We start from the raw sequence: 22575 nt of genomic DNA, 5'->3' as shown, positions 1-22575 counted from the left end.
GGTAAAGGTGCTTGCCAGCCAAACTGACCCAAGTTTGATGCCTGGAACCCACAGAGTGGGAGGAGAGGGCAGACTCCCACAAATTGGCCTCTCATCTCCACGTGTCATGTATAATAAGTGTAAAAACAGCTTTTAAAATTCTGGGATGACCTGTACTCCCATTTCCAACTGGCAACACTCCAGTCAAGAGCTCCTCAGAGGGAGCTTGTAGACCCAAAGAGCCCGTGTTCCAAACGGCCAGTTCTTAGCAGTCAGGACCAGACTAGCAGTGTCCCAGTTTCTGCTTGGTATTTTGCAATGCCCACTCCCTGACCCAAGTATAATGTGTAGCTCCTTTTGTTAGTGACAACCTTTAGTTAGAAATGACTGTGCCATGCCATGCCATGCCCTTTCTCCTAGAGAGAACAGTGGTGTAAAACAGTGGGAAATACTAACCTCCCTAGAGATCCTAGAATACCCACCCCTGCTCCCTTGCAGGACAGAGCAGATCTTTCTGTTACAATGTGAAGTTTCTTGATCATAAATCCTTCCAAAATGATGTTGGTGCTGGAAGCTCTTAGACTTGGGTGGGGGAGGGCAGCAAACATCTCTGAGCACAGGGAGCACTTGGGAGGCTATGATGGAGATGTGGGATCTGAGATGTGAGAGGAATCTCTTTGTGGGTATAATGACAGCCAACGGGTCTTCAAGTAGAAAGCTCTGGATGGTACGGGGAGCTCGTCTCTGTGGTGATGGGGAGGACACCATCTGGATTGCTGATATATCAGGAGGGCACTCAGGGGTGTACTGAGATGGTTGGGGGTGGGTTTCCCATCCAGATCTTTCCAGGTAAGGACACAGCAAGCAGTCTTTGTGGTGAAGAGTTTATTGAGCCACTCCCTCCCTTGGTCTGGTCAAAGCTTTACTAGGAAGGGTAGACAGGATAGGTCTCAGACACAAACTCAGGATGGACAACATAGTTGTTTCTCTGGGAACCACCGGTCTTCTTGAAGTGACTTGTGTCCCATCTGCAAGGAAAGATGAGTCTTTCTCCAGTTTTCAACGTTAACTTTTTCTCAGTGTTTTATCTCTGAGGCTGACCACTCACTGACTTCAAGTTCTGCTATTGAAGTTTCTGATACCTATGACATAGCTTCCCAACTTTGACCTCTTAATCTTCGTATAAAGTCGTGAACCCAATTCCGATGACCCTAGGCCAGCTGCCAACTCAGTTCAAGGCTGGCCTCTCGATTTTCTGGTCTCTACCAACCATTGACGTCCCATGGCGCTAGCGTCCCCTGGCTTTAATTTCCTGTCTGTGCGCCGTAACAAACTTCCCACCCCAAGTAGTCTCCTGAAACACCCCTACTGTCACTAAAGGAATTGCTTCCAGGAAGCATGCAAGTGAATGCATCTACTCCAAACTTACCTAAGGTTGGGAAACGGGTAAAATGATGGCGGGGGAGTTGTAACAGCACATTGCATTCCTGGCCGGTGGCCGAAGGGCGACACACTCCTAGTGGTGGAAAAAACAGCAAAAAGAGGTCGTTTTTTTGTTTTTTTTTTTTGTTTAAATATCCTCGCATTCCGACCTCCCAGACCAAGAAACTGGATACAGTCTTACGGTTCCTTCCTTGCCCTCCATAAACCCCCACTATAGCACGGCCTCTGGGAAGGCTCCAGAAAAGTCCTCTACCCATCAAGGTCTGGGTTTTGCCATCAGAATTCTGGAGAGGATCAGACTTAGTCTTTAGGATCCAACATCCCCACCTCCACCCCCCATTAAGATAGCGATTTCTTCAGTGCAAGGAGGTAGGCATCGTTTCCATGCCGTCTAGAGACTCAGACACTTTCCCATGCCCCACCCTTTCGGAGGGAAAAGGGCCAATCTTTGACAATAAATCCGGCTTGAGGAAGGGTAGGCAACGATCATGGGATTAGGGACAGGGCGCAAGACCCTGCTGCACACTCTAAAAGACTTGAAAGCCCCGCTCCTAGGCTACACCCGTACTGTCTACCACGGCTTGATGCAAGTTCCACTGTTTAGCTTCTGATACCCAAGACGTAGCTTCCCAACTTTGACCTCTATATCTTTCATATAAAGCCGTGCACCCAATTCCGATGACTCTAGGTCAGCTGTCAACTCAATCCGTCAAGGCTGGCCTCTTGGTGGTTTTCTGGTCTCTACCAACCATTGACGTCCCATGGCACTAGCGCCCCCTGGCTTTAATGTCCTCTTTGTGCGCCGTAACCAACATTTCCCACCCCAAGTTGTCTCCTGGCACACCCCCACTGTCGCCAAAGGAACTGCCTCTAGCATGCAAGCTAATGCATCTGTCTATCACTCTAAAGAGTCACAGACTTGAAACCCTTCCCAGACTACGCCGTTATTGTCTGCCGCAACTGGATGCAGGCTGGATGCTGTGCTCTCTGTGCACTTAGTTTTAACACTCAAGGAAGCCAAGGACGCTGTGGGAAAGCAATAACCACTTTCTTGCCCCCAGCGATGATCGTGCCAACTACTGATTGTGCGACCAGGCTCAGGCAGAGAGAACACGCTGAAGATTAGAACCTCTGTCTCCAGACCCAGGGGTCCAGTATATGAGTGTAAGGGAAAAAATGCGACTGATGTGAGGGGTTTGGAATCCTCTGAAACTGTTTTTGCAGGATCTCTAGAATACAAACACTTGTCGTGTTGACCTTGAGCACGGTTGGAAAGGACAGGATTGAAGACTTGGGGGTAACCTTCGTGTTGGTTTTCTGCCTTAACTGTTCGCTTGTGCCCTGGGGTCCCTGAAAGCAGGCAGAAGCCTATGGGGGCCTGGCGTGGAAACAACAGGGCTAGAAAGAGGCAGAGTGCTTGCCCGCAGCCGAGCAGGGCGGGACTCTAGGGGGCGGGGCTCGTTTGTGGGTGGAGCCCGGACAAGGCGGGCGGATCCCTGCGAACCTTACAGTCGGCTGCTGCGAGCACAAAGGCCGCAGGCGGCGTTCTGTGCTAGGCTCCTCTGTGGTGCAGTAGTCCATCCCGCGCAGACAGTAGTGGCGGCCGGAGCAAGGGCTTTCGTATCCTTGGTATGGCAGTCGACCCGGCAGAGGGTCCACACACCCGCAGCGGGGCACAATCTGTGGCAGAGTCCGGTTCCGGGACAGCGAGTTCAGCATGTTCACCACTACCTCGCGCTCTGAGCCCAAAGTCCAGGATACCCAAAGAACCAGTGTCAGAGGGATGGGAGGAAAGCAGAGTCAGAGCCAGAGGCAAAGACAAAAATGGGGACAGAGCTACCATTACACCCTATGTTCCTCCAGATCCCCATCCTGCTCTCTGCCTTCCTCTTTCGCACTCAGTAATCTTTCCACTGCCCTTCCGCGGTTTACCGTAGGCGTTGAGGCGTTCCGGTTTAGGAGGATATTCCAACGGCATTCCTCGAACTACAGTCTCCATCCCGGTGTCCTGGAAGTGGCACACGTGGTACCTTAAGTTCTGACTCGAAACAGTTGCTACCTCTCTTTGGGGGGATTCTGAGGGGAAATGCCCTCCCAGAATACCCAGACTGTCAAGCGGCACAGTCTCTCTTCCTCAGCAGCTCCCCTATTCTCCTGGGTTGTTTCGAGTTGTTGCCGGGCAACGCATTTGCTCCGCCTACGCGGGCAAGGTAAAGGTGAGGATGCTAGAACCGCCAGGGTGTAGAGGTGTTTTTAGGCCTGGAACTCTTGACAACCTTATTTTAGCATTTACCTATATGTCATTTGTGTTTACATGTCTCTAATGTGGGGAGGGGCCTATGAATACTGCTTTTCAGAATCACTTGAGGGAACGTGGGGGGAGGGAATTCAGTTCACGAAAAGGTTCTGTTTCAGAGGGGTTCAGTACGCTATCAGCCTACTGCTCTGGGTTTGGGTCTACCTCACATTTCCTGAGAAAGGCCTGGGCCTCATCGGAACTTCCTATCTCCTTCTCCTCGCCCCTGTTCCCATCTCAAAGGAGGGGAAGGCCGAGCAGAGAAGCTGTAGCTCATTACTGACTCAAGGGCAGCCCAGGTGTCACAGTAGCCAGATTAGATGAGGCAGCACTACTTGGTGAATGTGAAGCCAGTCAAGGAGTGCACACTCGTCATGTCACCATCAAGCTGGGTCAGAGGCTAGAACCTAGGGGTCTATCATAGCCCAACTCCTGGCCTCCATTGTCAGCTATAAAATAGAAAACCGTAGTTTACAGACGGGGAAGAGACCCTACAGAATGGAGATGGCGTGTGTGTGTGTGTGTGTGTGTGTGTGTGTGTGTGTGTGTGTGTTCGCTTCCCAGACCTCAGGCAGTTGTGGCAGGCACAGTAAGGTACCTTGGAGAGTCGAGGAAGACAGGTGGTATACTTGTTCCAGTAGTTGTTGTAGGGGTTTGTCTTCCATGTGTTGTACCGGTCATTGTCCAGGTAGCTTGTACAGCATTTGTCCTCTTCAGCATAGGAGTGGAGATGTCAGATAGGATTACTCCGAAGGCCATCCAGAGCCTGGGACCTTCTAGATGTTTCTTCTCTAACCTCTATCACAAAGCTGACCCTCACTGACCCTGCTTCCCAAGTGCTGTGAGTATAGGACCAAGGCACCATGCCCTGTCTGCCACCCGTGTTTTTCATTCTGTTGAGATCATGTCTCACCTACGGGATTCCTTTGAGCAAACTTTGGAATCTTTGGGGTATCAGATTTCATCCTGGCTGTACCCTCTTTGAATCAGGTAGCCTCTGCTCTCTCTACCATATCCCAGCCCCCAAGGTCTGCCTATTCAACCTTAAAATCACTTGAATTTCTCTCCTCTTCCTCTATGATCTCACTCCTGTATCCTTGTGATACCTTCACAAAACAGGAGACAAAAATAATGTCATGGTTAGCAGGATAGACTGCAACACAGTGCCTGGCTTCAAATTTCAGCACAGCAGGGGAAAAGTGTAAGGTTGTTGTGAGCTCTAGATGAGGCAATCTAAACAAAAGTTTTAGAAAAATGCTGAACACTGTGGCTCATACCTGTAACTTAGCAGGCTGAGGCAGGAGGATTGCTTTGAGTTTAAGGCCAGTCTGGACTATATAATGATATTCTGATTAAAAATTTCAAACCAAACAAAACCCGGGTAATCCTAGTCCTGAGGAGGTGGAGGCAGGAACATCATGAGTTTAAGGTCCTCCTTGGCTGCAAATTAAGTTCAAGGCTCTAGGCTACATGAGAGACCCTGTACAGAGGAAGGAAAAGGAGAAAAGGAGAGAGGAGGAAGAGGAGGAAGAGGAAAATATAGGAAGCTATTCCGATTAGCCTACTGGCCTCCTTGCTCCATCTTTGAAACCTTACAATCCAGTATCAACATGGAAGCTATGATGGTTTTCCACAAGTAAAATTTAGCCAAGATAACTATTCTAGTTCAAAAAGATTTTAACACTGCCCCATCTCTTAATCCTGTCCTACAAGGCCCTCATGGTTCATTCCTCAAAGTCTGCAGGATGGAGACACAGATGACAGGATGGCCTAGTCGTGCACTCCTGTAATCCCAGAATTTGTGGGGCTTATTTAGGTCAGAGGCTCACTAAGAGCCTGGGTGACATTGTGTATTCTAGGCTAGCCTGGGCTACAGAAAGATTTAGTGGGTAAAGGCATTTACTACCAAACCTGACAACCTGAATTCAATCCCTAGGACCCACAAAGTAGATTCTGAAAGTTGTCCTCTAACCTCTGCACGTGGGCTGTGACATTGGCTTGTCCCCTACCCCATACACACACACATACTAACTAACTAACTAACTAACTAACTAAATGTAATAAAAATGTTTTAAAAGGGTAAGCATAGTAGCATACCTCTTAACCCTAGCACTCAGGAGGCAGAGGCAGGCAGATCTCTATGGGTTCTAGGCCAGCCTGGTCTATATATCAAGCTCTGTGCTGGACAAGGGTATATAATGAGACACTGTCTCAAAACAAAACAAAACAGAACAGAACGGAACAGAACAAAAATAAACCAACTCCCTACAAAACCATAAAAGAAGCAAAAGAAAAACAGCTGTGTGACGGGCAAGGGGCAGAGAAGGTAGCGAGCGCTAACATTTGCCACTCTAAGTTGGAGGGCTTGACATACTGAATTTGAGGTGTTTGAGCATCCCGGTCCAAGGGCAAGAGAATGGGATTCTAGTGAGGGTCAAGGGCTGAGAGATTTATGATTGTAGAAATTAAAGTCATGGGCTGTAAGATGGCTCCGTGGTTATGATCCCTGCCTACTTTCTCAGAGGACCAGGGTTCAATTTCTAGCACCCACATGGCAGCTCACAACTGTCTATAATTCCAGTTCCAGGAGATCTGACACCCTCACACAGACACACAAGCAGGCAAAACACCAATGCACAGGAAATAAAATAATTTTTAAAGAGTGATTAAGATGGGCATGGTGGTGCATGACTTTAACCCCAGCACACGTGACGGACAGGACTAACATAGAAACCCTAATTAGAAAAGCCAAAACCAACTGACCAACCAACCAGATCATCATAAAAAGTAGTTAAAGCCATGGATGGGTTTTGTAAAATGGCTTTAGGGGAAGAAAAGAGTAGATGGCTCTGGATAGCGCCCGAGGAAGCTCGCATTTCCTCAGTGAGTGTACAAGGGACTCAGGGAAGGTGAGGATGGAGATTATTTTTGAGAGAGTAGTCTGAAGACTGAAGAACAAGCCTAGTCTCAGAAGGCAAATGCTAAGGGCTCCCATGGGTGTGGCAGTCGCACATACAAGTGCAACTCAGTGTTCCGGGCTCCCAGTGTTAGCTTGGAGTTATCAACTCCTTTGACATATGTTTATGAAGATGGGTACTTACGAAACCCCATGATGGAGAGGATACAGCTATGAACAAGACAACAGCTTGTCCTTAAATGGACAGGGAGACATTATAAATACTTAGCCAAAGGAGAAAGGCGATTTTTCACAGACAGAGTGAGTATAGACTGTGTCTCTGTGAAAGAGAAGAATAAGACACAAAGTTTGGGCAGAAAGAAAATGTCTCCAGCTGTAAAGGGGCTGAAATATATAAGGTAGAGTCCATGGGAGTTGGTTGCTAAGGAGATAGGTTGTCGAGGGGCTTGGGTAGGGAAGTCATGAGTACAGGTTCAGGATGGAGATCAGGGTCCAAATTGGGTTCAAGTTGAGGGTCATTGCTGGGATCATTTCTAAGCTCAAAAAAAAATCCTTTGCCCTTGATAATCAATTGTAGGGTCGAGTATGAGCGGTCTCAGCTTTGCCGACTGGCTGTCTACAGAGACCCATAAAACCTATACTGTTTGGCATTCTCCCCTCAACTGAAGATAAGGGGACCCCAAAAGGAGGTCTTCATCTGGGTTTCCATAGATGTATTCAAACAAAGAGTGATGGGCTGGGGTGAGATGGGGTCCTACCTTCATCTTGTGAGAGCCAGTATTTCTCAGGCAAGTAAGGGTGGCCTGATATGGAGCTCTTATAGGTGTAGTCTTGTGCAGCACACTTGGCCATCTTCTGCAGGGCCTCAGGATCCACGTGGCGGTGCATAGTCTGAGTCAGACCCTAGGTGGAGGGAGAGAGGAAACGTGTCTAGGTTCAGGGAGACTCCAAGCCTTGGAACCTTGGTGGAGTTAGATCTAGTGTCTCTTGTAGAGGCCAGCCTGGCTGGATTCCCACATACCCCCACTACAAGAGGGATGGGTTCTCCCATCACATTGGTCCTTCTGCACAGACACACTTACTTTTGCTTAGTGTTCTGTGTGTGTTTTCCCCACATGTACATATGTGCATCACACACATGCAGGGCCTGAAGAGGCCAGAACAGGGCATCAGAACCACGAGTACTGAAGTTACTGATATTTGTGAGGCTTCCTGTGGGTGATGGGAACTGAACCTGTTTCCTCTTCCTGTGCAAGAGCAGCCAGAGCTCTAACCACTGAGCCGTTCCTCTGGCTCCTGGACCTGTTTTTAAGTCATTTTATTGCCCTTTTTTTCTTGTTTGCTTGTTTTCTCCTCTGAAGCTGACACATGGAACCAGGCTCTGGTTGACTTCATTCCTGCTGTTTCCTGGCTGAGAGAGAGCTTCCTGAAGGTCAGAGATGCATGCTTCTTGTTCTCTTTTCTGGACTGTGCACTCCTCACCAGGAACAGGGCCGTAGTCTCCTCTAGCAGGGCCAGTGGACATAACCTAGAGCTTCAAGAGAGGCTGGTTTCCTGGGAACTGACCATGTTATGCAGATTTCTTGGACAGGGAGGGCATCTGGGACCTTGAAGCGGAAGGATGCCTGCTTTAAAATGTGATAGGCTGTCTCAACAAGACCCTGATTCTGCTGTGGTCCTTTCTCTGACATCAATATTATTACCACCTTGAGATTCTGGTCTTTATCCAGTCCTGATATTTTTCTCATTCTTATACTGGACTCTCTCTCTCGGCCCCTCCACTTATTGAAACCCCCCTAACCTCAGCCCATCACTTTTTGTTTGAGTAGATCAATAGAAACCCAAACAAAGACCTCCTTTTGGGGTCCCCTTGTCTTCAGTTGAGGACAGAATACCAAAGTCTAGGTTTCATGGGTATCTATAGACAGGCAGTTGCCAAAGCTAGCTGAGACCTCTCCTACTCAACCCCATAATTATCAAGGGCAAAGGATTCTTGTGTGCATGTCTAATGTCTGGTTGCTCCTAGAAAGGTCCTTAGTTCAGGACCCTCTGGGATAACATGTGCCTAGCTGATGTTGATCTGCCTTATCTGGCACAGTGAGATTCCCATGTGGGTGGATGGCAGTGCAGGAGCTGTATGTACAAGGGCTTCCCCGAGCTTTACATACACAGGGTCTAGCTACTTTTAAACCTACACAGATGTGCATCCATATACATATATACATATACTAACTAAACACTCTGATACATACACATGTGCATGGTGTGCAGACATACATGCAAGCAAAACATTAAAAAAAAAAGGAGAATGATGGAAGGAGACTCCAACATCAACCTCAGGCCTCTACTGGTATGATTCCTCTCTCTCTCTCTCTCTCTCTCTCTCTCTCTCTCTCTCTTCTTCTTCTTCTTCTTCTTCTTCTTCTTCTTCTTCTTCTTCTCCTTCTCTCTTCCTCTCTCTCTTTCTCTCTCTCTCTCTCGCACGCATACACACACACACACACACACACACACACAGAGAGAGAGAGAGAGAGAGAGAGAGAGAGAGAGAGAGAGAGAGAGAGAGAGAGAGAGAGAAACATGTATTTAGAAGCACTCACAGCCATCTTTTGTTAGAGGGGCTCCTAAGATGCTTGTGATCTTTGCTTCTGTTCGTGAATAGAAAACCAAAAGAGCCTGTGTCTGAGGCCTTGAGCCATTTTGCCAGCGGCCAATGCCCACCCACTGCTATTCTGGCTGGGCTGTTGCTTGCAGACCCCAACAACCCTAACACCAGTATCCTCACACCTTTCCTCTTGTGGGGATCCAAAGTTTTGGAAAGGGTCCTTTAATCTTAGGCCTAGGGTAATGGCCCAGCTGCCAGCACAGTGGAGAGCTGCAGGGACTTTTTCAGTCAGTATGTGGATGATCATCTGCTTTCAGGATCCTTGCCAAGAGCGTTGGGGGAGCCTTGTGACTTTTTCAGAGACAGAGTCAGGAAGTCACCCCGAGGCAAAGAATAGAAAGGATTAGTAGGTTTAACTGCTTCTTAAATGACTTTTGAATAATCCTTATTTTAGCCTTGGTCCTTCTGTCTCACCTTCAGTATCAGAGAACTAGAACTGCCAATCCCTGAGCTTTTTGGAATCCTGTATCCTTAAGCTGAATGATGTCGGGTGCCCCACTGCTGGCTTGCCACCCACAACTCTGGTGTGCTGGGTCAGTTGCTGCTCAGCAAGCTTCCTCTGGCAGGGTGGGTTTTCCTGTGGTTGGCCCTTTCTCACCATCCTTGTGAATCTTGATCTCAAGCATCCGGTTACTGTAATTTCAGGCAGGGGTCAGAGTGCATGTGCATTCAATTTTAACCCAGAGGACTTGACTTCTTTATGTATTCCATACACTAATCAGTCACATGTTGCAAATCTCTTGGTTTGTGGCTTTTTTTTTTTTCTTTAATTTTCTTTATGGCTTCTTTGATGAACAGAAGTTCTTAATTTAAACCAGTTGAATTATTAATGTTTGATGGTTAATGCTTATGACTAAGGGAATCTATCTGTATTCTCAGATAATGGAAATAATATCCTGTATTTTCTTCTGAAAACTATATGGTATTACTTTCCATATTTAATCTTCCAGGACTTTAATTTTGGGTGTGGTGTAAATTAGGTATTAATTTTATTTCTATCCATATGAAGAACTAGTTTTCTTACTAAGCCATCTATTTTCCCCATAGATTTGTCATGCCACCCTGAGCCTGATACATTTTTTTCCATAGCTCCATTGTCAACCATTTTTGCTGAATATTTTATATATATATATATATATATATATATATATATATATATGACTGTTCTTGATATATATTTTGTTTATTCATCTATTTATGACTTTATATAACTTTGTAATTAATATATATATAATTCATATGTTTGAGAAATCCTTTATCCTGTGTGACTCTCCTTTTCTCTCTCTGTATGTAAATGTGCATATATATATAGGCCCAAGGTCAGGTCAAGGGCCAAAGCCTTCTTTTATCACTCTCTGCCTTACTTTTGAGACAGGGTCTCTCACTGGACCCAGAGCTCACTGGTCTAGTCTGACTACTCAGAAAACTGCAGGGACTCTCCTGTCTCTACTTCTCCAGCCATGGACTTGCAAGAGAGAGCTACTTTTTACAGTGGGTGTTGGAAACTGAATTTACATCCTTATGCTTGCACAGAAACCAATTGAGCCATCTCCCCAGCCCCATTTACACACACACACACACACACACACACACACACACACACACACACACACATCGAGGCAGGGTCTCACTGTGTAGCTCTGACTGTCTTTGGCTGTCACTGTGTAGACCTGGCTGGCCTGGAACTCAGAGATCCACCTGCCTTTGCCTTCCCAGTGCTGGGTGGGATTAAAGGGGGTGTACTACCACCCTGGCCTAAAAAAAAAAAAAAAAAAACATTTTTATTGTGTTTGTGGTGTGTGTGGTGTGAAGCAGGAGAACAACTTGCAGGAGCCTGTCCTCTCCTCCCAGAGATTAAACTCAGGCCAGTGAGGAGCCTTTACTGATTGAGCCATTTGGCAGGCTTTTTTTTTTTTTTTTGATTACAGAATAAAAATAAAGCTTATTGTACAGATTTAAGGCTTTATATTTCATAGTTCACTAAAGCTAAAGAAGAAATAGGATTCTAAAGTTCCCCTTTGCTTCCAGGCTGTCACCCAGACTGGTTCAAAACCTGACCTTCAGTGTCTTCCAGTAGCTGACATCGCAGACAAGCAGAACTTCTCCCAGTGGTCCGTTTGCTTTCAACTTTACTAACGTTGCTCAGACCATTCATTTTCTTCTATATCCTCTGTTTGAAACAGTTTTTATTTGTCTGTGTCTTCTCTTTCTTGATTAGTCTCTTTAGAGATTTGTCTAAGTCTTATCAAAACCAACTCTTGACCGACATCCCTGGTTAAAGTTTAAAAAGATCTGTCAATTCCAGTATCTCAAGTTCACAGAGGTAAAGTCTGTTATTTCTGGTAATTTTGTAATACGATGTTTTCTTTTTTTTCTTTTTTTTCTTTTTTTTTTTTTTACAAGCAGTGTTGGGATTGCAATCTAGGACATCATGCATGCCAGGCAAGTGCTTTAACCACCAAGCAATGCCACCAGCCTTGATCTGTTCCCTTATATCTTGGTGTATACTTCGTTGGTTTGGCCTTACTTTGGAAACCTAAAGACCTTCAGTGAGGATGTTTTCTCATGGAACACAGTGTGCATGTGTGCATGTGTGTGTGTCTGTGTGCTGGTATGTGTGTAGGTGTGTATGTTTGCAGGCATGTGTGTGTGTGTGTGTATGTGTGCATGTGCGTGTGTGTAAAGAGCCAGAGACATTGGACCTTGTGTTTCAGTCTGGAATTCAGATTCATTTCCCCTGCTTTTAACTAGTTTAACATAAACGTCTCTTGTAGTGTTGGTAGTGGCATCTGTTGTCAGGCAATCGTGTCTTTTTAAGTGTATTTATCACTCATGATTTCCTACAAATTAACCTTATGTGAGACTTAGGGCATTGAAACAGGTATCCACATGCAGCCTAGCTCGCCCTTGAATTTATTATCCTCCAGGTTTCCTCTCTGAGTTTTCTACAGAGCACATTTAGACATAATTTTTTAAAAAAAAAAAAATTCTAAAGGTGAATTCCTTTTGTCACCACCACAGGCTCTAATTTCCTACATGCACCGTTTCTCTTCTATCCCCCAGACAGACAGAAGGGAATGTGACACCCATGCATAATGACAAACCGTTTGGACATTGCTGGCCTGCTCTATAGAGCCCCAAAGCATGGAACTCTCAGCTCTTCCTGTTCTTTTTATTGTTGTTGTTGTTTTTTTTGAGACAGTGTTTCTCTGTGTAGCCCTGTCTGGCCTGGAACCTACAGAGATCCTCCTGCCACTGCCTCCCGAGTGCTGGGATTAATGGTGTGCTCCACCACCATCTGGCAGTTTAGAGCCTATCGTAATAAATCCAAAGCAATCTTAAAAATGACTGGGCATGGTTCATACCTGAAATTCCAGCAAGTACTTGGGAGGCTGATGTAGGAGGATTGTCACAAGTTAAGGCCAGGCTTGGCTACACAAAGAGGACGTGTCTCAATAAATAAGTAAATAAACAAATACATAGATGAAATTTAAAAAATGAAACTGTAAAGAACTATAAACACAGAGATGGCCACATGCCAACCACCCAGACACACATGACTCCTTCTATCCCATCTGCAGCCTCTACTTACTGGGGTCACAAACTTGTTCGCTTCCCAGGCCCATAGAGGTGGGTCCTTATAGACCTCCTTGATGGAGGTAGGAGCCCTGTAGGAGTCACTGTAGGTGCTGATGGGGGTCTTGGTCTTCCGGGAGAAGAGGAACATGGTAGGGTCTCAGGGATGCTGTAGTGGGCTTTGCCTATCAAGGACTCCTGCTGGACATCAGTGACTACCCCTTCCCCTAAATAGCCCACACCTCCAGCCTGGAAGGTGCCCCTAGATGCTGTGACCCCTTCCTTTGGGGGACCTCTCAGTGTCTTCTCCCTCAGCTTTCTTGTTTCCTACCCCACCCAACTTCCTTTTTAAGATAGGCAATGCCCATTATGATATCACTTGCCTTGGCCCCATCCCTGCACTGGAGGCCCAATTTCCTCCCCATGCCAGCCCCTTTCTGCCTTGGACCTCTCAAAATATCCAATTCCCAAGAGTTCAGAAGGCCCTAGAGAACTTGCAGGACAGATGTCTCACTGTTGAAGAGAGGCAGAGGTTCCGATTCACAGTCCAAGGGTTGTGATTCACCTAGGGCCACACATCAGTAACGAGCAGAGGTAGAGGAACATGTGTATCCAGGAGGTCAGGGTTTTTTCCCTTCCTCAGCCCCCTTGCCGTGGCCCCACACCTCAGGTAAGGAGCTGAGTCTGGCTTGTTTGATGCTTTTAATATTATTTTGTGTTACACGATACACAACCAAGGATGATGGTCAATACTGCGATGGAAATGTTAAAAAAAATATTATACACGGCTCATGTCTTCCACACACCTTCTTGGAAATAAATTAGTAAGCTCGGAGAAACCTGGCTGGGTAGCAGCCACAGCCGAGGGTGGGAGAGTGTTAAGGCAGTATCTACAAGGGGTGGGGGGAGCAGGGGCAAGCTAAGGCCCTGGCTTTTCTCCTTCAACTTCCAAACAGGGAAGGAGGGAACTGTGTGCTCTCCTTGGACTTGGAAGCTGCAGGCTGCCAGCCTCCTACCCCTACGGCTGTGTAAATACCTCACCTGCTAGGGAACTAGTGTGTTCAGCAGGGCACCTGCCTTTGGCTCTCAGGGGCACACACATCAAATTAGAATCCCACAAGAAGTCAGCAGCAGAGGCAGCAGTCTAAAGAGAGGAGGTGTCCATGTTCTAGAAGGGTAAGTGAGTCAAAGAACCCAGTGGGGGGTGGGCGGGCTGGGAGGAGTTCTAGCTCTGGGACCTGGATGATGAGTGGTGGGGATGCCAACTAGGGTGGGAAAGGGGGCTCAGGTGGGCCATGTGGCTCCTGCAGATGCTTTCTCTGGCTTGCCACCTTTGGCATTTTCTTATCTAATGAGGATCTCTGCACTAGGGGGAGGTAAGCTGGGCTGGAGGTGTGGGGAGTAGAAAGCTACACCCCAATACTTGGGAGTGGGCAGTCCCTGGGTGTAGTGCAGAGAGAGACACTTCCCTTTCTAAGCCAACAGCACCCCTCCTCCTCCTCACCAACCCCATTCTAGCCTCTGGCACCCAGAGAGTGACATGTGAGTAGTATCCGGAGGGTGCCTAGAGAAGCTACACTTGGGCCTGGGCCGCACTGGCTCAGTGAGTGGAGGCTGCAGGGCCTAGCCCCAGCAGTCTGAGGCTCTCTCTGCTTGCAGTTGTCTCAGCCATGGGAGAGCTACCATCTCACTGAGCTACATCCATAGCTTTCCTCCCTTAGACCAGAACAGCAGCAGAAGCAACAGTATACAGACACCCCATACAGACACACACAAACACACACACTGAATCAACATGTACTTCCCAAGTCCAGTCCACACTGATGCACATACATCTCCAGGTGCCTCTTGAGTTCAAAGACACACAGATGTCATAGTCTTTTGCAGAAATTCCTATGAAGAAATTCCTTCTGATATGAAAAGACTCTGTCAGTGATGTCGGCTAGTCTTTATTTTCCAGTTGTGAGAACTGAAGCCCCGGAGAAGCCTTAGAATTGCATAGGAGCTCAGGGAGAATGCCAGGGCTGGGACCAGAGCCCAGGCTTCTGCCTGTCGGGCAATGCTCTCCATCCACTGAATTCCCAAGCAGCCTCTCACACAGTTAACAGACCACAGGCATTTCCCTACCACAGACACCCACCTGGTTGCCCTGGACAGATGGGTTCAACACACACACACACACGTACACACACACACACACACACACACACACACACACACACACACACACACGTACACACATGCACACACACGCACACACACACACATACATATGCGCGCATACGCACGCACACACACATGCGCGCGCATGTACACACGCACGCACACGCACACACACACACACACACACACACGCATGCTCTATTATATACATACACCCACTTGGTTCACTATTTTCTTAAGGTTGCCCTTTAAGAGCCTTTCTGGAAGCCAGCCTCCTAGATCTTGAGTTAGGGTAAAATGGGGATGGGAGGCTAGCCTGATCTCTTGCTTCCAGCCAGAAACTAATAGACAGAAGACTGGGGAGCTGGGGAGGGTGGTGGTGGTGGTGGTGGTGGTGGTGGCAGCGGCGGTGTGGGGATGAGGCAGAGAGACAGATGCATTGGTTAGAGACCCGTGAGAATAGGTCATACCATCCCAAACTTGGCTTCTTTCTAAGGCCCATCTTACCTTCCCAACCCTCAGAAAGTAAGGAAGCAGGGGAAAGAGACAGTGGAGGGAGTGATCTAATGGAGAAACAGTATCCCTTTGGACAGCCGTTGCCAGGCTTCCCATCTGCAGATGAGGGGGAAACACAAATAGGTCTATAGGCTGGCACAGGGTTTGAGGGAGGGGCTCTGAGGTGTGAGAACTGCCCCCATTTCTTGGGGCCTTTTCTTCTCCAAACCCCTTCCTTTCCAAGCTGCGCTTGGGGGGGATTCATGGTTTCACTGACTGAGGCCAACCTTCCGGACATATCATCCCTTCACCCGACGACGGCTTACATTTGGCCTCCTGGCCTTCAGTGCCGCCCTGACTGCAGCTATGGGAGAGGTGGCAGGGTGCTTGGGTGTGGTTCCCCCCAAGTAACTGAACAAACAGTGCCCACCCCTCCTCAGCCCCGGGGCTGGAGACAGACCCGGTTTTGGTTTCTCCGGCTCCATGAACACACAGAGGTACACGTCCTACCATAGGAGGAAGCAATGACTGTTACGAGGTTGCGGCTGTAAGAGGCGCGGGGCTGGGGACCAGCGGACGAGCAGGGTAGGGGTCTCCCCTGCTGCGTCCCACGAGGCCCAGGTCAGCGCCGCCCCATGCACCGCGGCGACCCCGCCCACTACTGAATGTGGCAGGCGGTGGAGGAAGTGGCCTGACAACACATGCAGGTGGGGTTCACGGACTTGGGGGGGATGAGATCTAGGTCCTCGTCGTCGGGGATCTCGTCTAACCGGTAGCCATCTTTCAGCAGCTGGATGTTCAAATCTTGGTTGATCTGCTGTAGAAAAGGTTCGAGTCAGCTGGAAGGGCATCACCCGGGGCTGGAGCTGCCACTGTCACCCCAAGGCCAGGGACAGCTCCAGCTCATCTCAGGTCTGGGCCTGGCTCTGGTCTCACTTCCTCCACACAGGTTTTCTTTCCTAAGGCTCAGCCATATACAGGCCCCTGCCTAGTCCAAGGTCAACCACTCATCTCCACTCTTTTCGGGGTTTTGCCCCGATTTCAGGTCAACTCGTGTAAGGTGTCGCCTGCATTTCACACCTGTTCTATTTTAGAGCCCCTCTTTAATAACCCCGAGCTCACTGTAATTCAGGTTAGAGATTTCCCCACAAGTTCTCCCAGCCTTGGCCTCACCTCACGTGGAGCCCCTCCCCCACAGGGCTCCGCCCCACGTGCTGCCTTCCTTCTGCCCCTTAGGAACTCTCCCATCCTCCAACCCCTGCCTTGCTGCCTGGTAAAGGTAGTCTGGCTCCGTGGTCTGTGGAGGCAGCAAGGGGTGGAGCCTCACCTCGGCAGAGGAGTAGCCAGAGGAAGAGTATCTGGACATATCAAAATCATCATCGCTGGCCGTGGACAAAAGAGGAGAGAGAAGAAGTAATTCAGGGAAATTCAATAAAAGATTCTCTGCATCTATGCTATACCCGCCCCCTCCCAACAGTATGATTTAAATAACCGGAGCTTATTATGCAAATATATGTTTGCTAAGGCAGGTTTCCTAGCTCGACCTTTAAATGAAGTGGCTTCTTAAGTTCCTTCTGGATAGAACTGCTATTCTCTTTCTGCCCTGTTCCACTAGGTTCAAATCATCCTGCCTGTTTGCATTTTCCAGAAGCCTATGGCTAGCGAGATGCTATTCTGGAAAGGTTCTTCCCTGAGAGGGGAACTGGCATCAGGCATTCCATTAGACCGCCCAGAGACACCAGGGTCCATCATGGGGCAGCCCTGGGGCAGCTGTCTCAGGACAGCAGCAAACTGTGCTGGTCCCTAGGGCCTCTCTCTGTCCAATCCTTTAAAACAACCACCACCACCACCACCACAAAGCCAACCACCCCACCCCCCCAATTTCCCCCTGGGAAATTTTACCGATGGGGAGCTCCTGGCTGAAGAACACAGCACATCTGGCAATGTGACAGGTGTGGCCTGTACAACCTATCCATGCTCACATGGCATCATGTGGCTTGCCCAGCTGCCCCCAGGCCCCATACATACCTGTCTGTGTCAAGAGCTACCAGTGGCTTCTCATCGGGGCTCTGGTCAAGTGAGGAGTAGCCTTTATTAGGGACGACCAGCCTGGGTAAAAAAACGAGGAGTTGGGAGTGTCAGCTGGAGCACATAAACATGACACAGGGTCCTCCCCCTCACTGTCATCCCCTCTCCCCTCTGGGTTCCTCTGAGGAGGGAAAGGGTGGAGACCAGCAACGGTAGGTGGTGACGGGTGAGGGTCCCTACCTCGTCCGGGCCATGACATTGTTCTTCTTGGGTTGCTGGTTGACAGGGCTGCCCATGCTGCCGTTCTTTAGGGAACCCTTCCGGGCCAGCTCCCTTTGCTTCTCTGCAGAGAACATGGGAAAGAAGCTGTGTCCTGCCCCAGGGGCTGCCAGGCCGTGCTGCTTGGGGCAGCCTGGTCTGGGCCTTTCTTGGAGACATGTACTTCTCTACTTGGCAGAGATCCCATGGCCCTCAAGGCACCTGATGCTCAGTGGCCATGCACGGGCCTTGCATAACTGAGGTAGATAGTGGCAGACAACAGGAGGAGGCTGGCCCCTACCCTGTGGGAACCTCAGTTCCTATGTCAGGCAAACAGCGTGTGCTTGGTATCAAGGAACAGCTAGAGAGGAAAGGATGAACACAGATGGCTGAAGCAGTCAGAGAGGCCTTTCTGGAGGGAGGAGGGCATAAGGAGGAAGGTATGTATAAAAGCAACTCAAGAGAACATAGCTGTGGATGTGAATGGACCGGAGAAGAGGAGGTAATAAAGAGGTGAACTTGGGAAAGCAGCCATTCATTCAGTTAATTATTCACTCAACAAACACTAGAATCGCAATTATGCACCAAGCACTATATCACAGGGACAGAAGGCTCCCAGAGGTTATAAACTCAGCACACACAGAGACTCCCATCTCAAAAAACAAAAGAACACAACCAAACCCCTCAGAGCACAAAAGCCTTTGGGATTACTGAGGATGGAAAAGGAGCTACTAAGGCTTCCCTTCGTGGGAGGGGTAGGAGGGGTCTGGGTCAGGATAGGGCAGGAAGCTGAGAAGCCCAGTCTGTAATCTTTCCAGGGGTGTAGAGCCCCTGTGCTTGTGGGGCTGGACATCTGCTGACCTGCTACTAGGTACATGGCTATTACTATGAGGAACTGCCTGGAAGAAGGCTAGACCACACTTACATTGTAAACCTTACATTGTAAAGCTACAATGTAGGAAAAAGGCTTGTCCTATGACAGAAACATGGTGGCAGGGGGTGGGTGAGCGTCTTTTTAGCGTAAGGATGGGAGGAGCCATTACAGCACTTGTGACTTGGAAATTATTTCCGTGTCTCTCCTACCCTCTTTGCCTCTATTTTAGTTTTCCAGCCTCTTTTCAGCAGGGAGCAACTGTCATTACCATATCAGGCCTCTAGGGGGTGCAATTTGCTTTACAGTTCTTGGTGATTTTCCTTATCTCAAGTGAGACAGGTTGTTCATGAGCTTTGGTGGCGATTCAACGGTGAAGGAAATAAAATGCTATTTTAAAAGCATGCTAAGTTTGTTTGAAATCATGAAAAAATTCAGACAATTAAGCTGACAAGGCTCAGACTACGGACTACTATGCAACCATTTAAAAGAATGAAGCCATTCTCTGTAGGGGCTCCGAGACACCAGGCAGGGGGAGGGAGCACGGCTCACAAACTGCGAACAGTGCAATGCCTGTTGTGCTGAAGTACAAAATGAAGCTACAAGAACTTGGAATGGTTGCCTCTGGAGAGAGCACAGAACTTATATGCATTTAAAAGACTTTTATTGTTGCATTAAACAACAATAAGCAAAAGTGGTTACACTCTGAATAGAATGTCCTAGGAAGACAAACAGGTCCATCAAGAGAACTGTTGTGTTTAGAAAATCAACCAGGGGGCTGCCTGGGTGTGTTCTAGAAGGAGAAACTTGAAACCTGTTTTATTTTTGTGAATTCCCTAAAGGCACAGGCTCTGCAGAAAGGACTCCTGCAGCTTGCTAGGGAAGGGGAGCCTGTTAAGAGGCAAGAGGCTCCATCTTAACTGAGGAAGAGGAAGCTCCCAGTTTTTGGTGGACAGCTAGAGTCTGAGCTCCGAGAAAGACGGAAGAGCTAAAGTGACAACTGTATTTGACTGTCATCTATCTTGTGTGTGACATGTTACAATTTCTCTTCAGGAAATCAGCTCTTTGGTGGGAGGATGCTATCTTCTTCGGCAGCCCTGGGCCAATGAGATTTTGGTCCATGAAGGGAGAGGGACAGTGTTCGTCAGAGGCTGGGGTAAGAACTAGATCACTGGAGCTTTGAGCAGCTGTGGGAGCCAGGAGACTTCAAAGCAGTAAGTGGATATGGGATCCATCCTAAGAGAAAGATACTGTGATACCTGGAAAGAAAATGGGTCCTGGGGTTCTAAGAAAGGGACAGTCTCCCTAGACAGAAGTCACCATGGCCCTGAGACCTGTCTCTCAAACACAGCAGCAGCTACTCTATCTTTTGGAGGCAGGTTCCTTTTGGCTGGCCCTTCTGAGTCCTGCCCTTGGGTTCTATGCTTTTTACTTGCAGCCACCCCTAGAATCTCCAGGGTATCTTAGCCTCAGGAATCTCTCCAAGAGTCTGAAACTGTCACTGCATGTCTTTTGTCTTGCATGACACAGGTGCCTGGAGTGCCACTGACTGTCTAGCCCAAGCTACTTTAACTGGAGCCCCTTGCTGTCAACCCAATCCAGGAGTACCTTCTTCACTTCCCACATCTCCCTCATCCCCCAGACACACTCACCCAGCTTCACTTGGAGCGGGGATGGTTTGTAATTCATGGCTACTGACTCACCCTCCCGGGCGTCACAGTCTGGGTCTGAGATGGAGGCTGCGGCTGGATCCTGTTGGGGAGAAAGCAGAGAGACAGGGAAGTATGAGTATATGACCCCAGGGATTGCTCTGAACCCTGAAGCAAGCCTACTCATCTGCCCTCTGGGATTCTGAGAGCATTTACTCTAATAGCAAAGCAGTCAGTATTCAGGGAGGGAGAGGAAGACTCTACTATGCTCTGTAGAAGAGAGGAGATAATGTTTGACTCCCGTCCGACAAGAGTCCTGTGAAAGCCAGGCTGTTCCAGAAAGCCCTGCCTAAAACCCACAGGGCATCCCGTACAAAAGCTGGTGCAAGCTGTTTGGCCCTCAGGTTCTCCACGGGTTAAGAGTCTAAGTTCCTCTGAGCTTACAGGTGGATCAAGGTCAGAGTAGGAACTCCCTGAGAACCCTTCTTTCTGTATTGTCTTTGCAGGCTCTAGACAACCAACTGGCCAATCCAAGCAAGGCCTCAAGACTTCAGCCACTGACTAAAAAGAAGGGTACAAAAAGTCGAATGAGGTCTTCTGAGTTCCCAGACTAGCTCTAAGCAGTGCCCCCCCCCCCATGGATGGGAATGGTGACTGAGAAGGTGGAGCTGACAAACCAACAGGTGACCACATGGTTTTGTGCTGTCCTGAAAGCAGAACACGTGATGCAGGTGACAAGAAGGGTAGACAGGCATTCATTCTGGGTGTACAACCCTTGCACTTTCCCCTGTACTAGCTCCCAATAGCCTCCAGCTCTGGGCCAGACGCCGTGCTTCCCAGAGTCCTTAGCTAGCCCTGTTACCTCTCTAAAATGCTCTCACTGTACGAGATCCAAGGCCCCTGTCTCATGCCATCGGCAATGAGCACCTCCTTTTTTTTATGGGGAGACTAAAGATTTTATTCAGGTTAAGCAGCACTTGCATCTACATTTGACACTGTTTTACAATCATTTCTCTATTATAGGCAGGCATATGAGTTTAGTTGCAAGTCTTTTTCTGGAATAAACAAAGATATTTTCAATATTTTTCATAATTGTCAGATTCACAATTATAAAGGGAGCTAAGGATGAGCTTCTCTTAGAATGAAAAACTCTTATTTTACAATGTTTTTATACTCAGGCCAGTAGTGTTGGCTTACTGGCTAAGAGCACTTGTTCTTACAGAGAACCTAGGTTCGATTCCCAATACCCATAAGGAGGTTCAGAACCTTCTGATCCAAGGATTTCTGACATTTGTGGCACCAGGCACACATGTGTTACATGTATATGCATACAGGCAAAATACGCTTACATGTAAAATAAAAGAAAATTTGAGAAGTTTTTATTCTTTGAGAATTTCATACAGTGTATTTTGATCCTATTCATCCCTACTCCTCCCCTAACTCCTCCCTACTCCTCCCCTAAATCCTCCAAGGTCCTCCCCTAATTCCTCTCTACTCCTCCCCTAAATCCTCCAAGGTCCTCCCCTAATTCCTCCCTACTCCTCCCCTAAATCCTCTGAGGTCCTCCCCTAATTCCTCCCTACTTTTCCCCTAAATCCTCCGAGGTCCTCCCCAACTCCTCTCTACTCCTCCCCTAAATCCTCCGAGGTCCTCCCCAACTCCTCTCTACTCCTCCCCTAAATCCTCCAAGGTCCTCCCCTAATTCCTCCCTACTCTTCCCCTAAATCCTCCGAGGTCCTCCCCAACTCCTCTCTACTCCTCCTCTAAATCTTCCGAGGTCCTCCCCAACTCCTCTCTACTCCTCCCCTAAATCCTCCAAGGTCCTCCCCTAATTCCTCCCTACTCTTCCCCTAAATCCTCCGAGGTCCTCCCCAACTCCTCTCTACTCCTCCCCTAAATCCTCCGAGGTCCTCCCCAACTCCTCTCTACTCCTCCCCTAAATCCTCCAAGGTCCTCCCCTAATTCCTCCCTACTCTTCCCCTAAATCCTCCGAGGTCCTCCCCAACTCCTCCCTACTCCTCCCCTAAATCCTCCAAGGTCCTCCCCTAATTCCTCTCTACTCCTCCCCTAAATCCTCCAAGGTCCTCCCCAAGTCCTCCCTACTCCTCCCCTAAATCCTCCCAGATCCTCCCCTAACTCCTCCCTACTCTTCCCCTAAATCCTCCGAGGTCCTCCCCAACTCCTCCCTACTCCTCCCCTAAATCCTCCAAGGTCCTCCCCTAACTCCTCCGTACT

The 22575-nt window shown here is 48.4% G+C and overlaps 2 protein-coding genes across 10 annotated transcripts in view; both read right to left on the bottom strand.

Annotated features, from left to right (window-relative positions):
* Positions 1-847: 847 nt before the first annotated feature.
* Positions 848-13198, bottom strand: Spmip6 (sperm microtubule inner protein 6). 4 transcript variants are annotated; one of them, XM_034502283.1, is made up of 7 exons: positions 12893-13198; positions 7394-7538; positions 4317-4429; positions 3355-3430; positions 2927-3161; positions 1409-1495; positions 848-1007 (listed from the first exon to the last, which is right to left on the bottom strand). In XM_034502283.1, the coding sequence occupies exons 1-7, from the start codon at positions 13025-13027 to the stop codon at positions 905-907; spliced, it is 894 nt and encodes a 297-aa protein (XP_034358174.1). In that variant the 5' UTR covers positions 13028-13198; the 3' UTR covers positions 848-904. The 4 variants fall into 4 exon arrangements, with proteins under 4 accessions (XP_034358174.1, XP_034358175.1, XP_076791271.1 ...); XM_034502284.1 differs by having other exon boundaries at positions 2932-3161; XM_076935156.1 differs by lacking the exon at positions 12893-13198 and adding an exon at positions 11359-11496.
* Positions 13199-13565: 367 nt separating this feature from the next.
* The window catches only part of Fam219a (family with sequence similarity 219 member A), a 52855-nt gene continuing 43845 nt past the window's right edge, over positions 13566-22575 (bottom strand). For 2 of the 6 annotated variants that reach the window (XM_034502290.2, XM_034502293.2), the window contains exons 2-6: positions 20395-20443; positions 17803-17905; positions 17563-17643; positions 16862-16916; positions 13566-16351 (exon numbers count right to left, since the gene is read on the bottom strand). In XM_034502290.2, coding sequence (XP_034358181.1) covers positions 16193-16351; positions 16862-16916; positions 17563-17643; positions 17803-17905; positions 20395-20443 — 447 coding nt within the window. In that variant the 3' untranslated portion in view covers positions 13566-16192. Of the gene's footprint in view, positions 16352-16861; positions 16917-17562; positions 17644-17802; positions 17906-20343; positions 20444-22575 lie in introns of all 6 variants that reach the window. The other 4 variants (XM_034502286.2, XM_034502288.2, XM_034502291.2 and 1 more) reach the window with 3 other exon arrangements.

This window comes from Arvicanthis niloticus, chromosome 5, assembly GCF_011762505.2.
Source record: "Arvicanthis niloticus isolate mArvNil1 chromosome 5, mArvNil1.pat.X, whole genome shotgun sequence".
Lineage (NCBI taxonomy): Eukaryota > Metazoa > Chordata > Mammalia > Rodentia > Muridae > Arvicanthis > Arvicanthis niloticus.
Note: the sequence above shows the minus strand (reverse complement) of the source record. Positions and strands in the feature narration are given on the sequence as shown.

Coding starts and splice junctions, on each gene's coding strand:
- Spmip6 (XM_034502283.1), bottom strand. CDS start 13,027: ATGTTCCTCTTCTCCCGGAAGACCAAGACCCCCATCAGCACCTACAGT. Junction 7,539..12,892: donor CGAACAAGTTTGTGACCCCA/GTAAGTAGAGGC, acceptor CCCTCCACCTAG/GGTCTGACTCAGACTATGCA. Junction 3,431..4,316: donor GTCTTCCTCGACTCTCCAAG/GTACCTTACTGT, acceptor TGCCACTTCCAG/GACACCGGGATGGAGACTGT.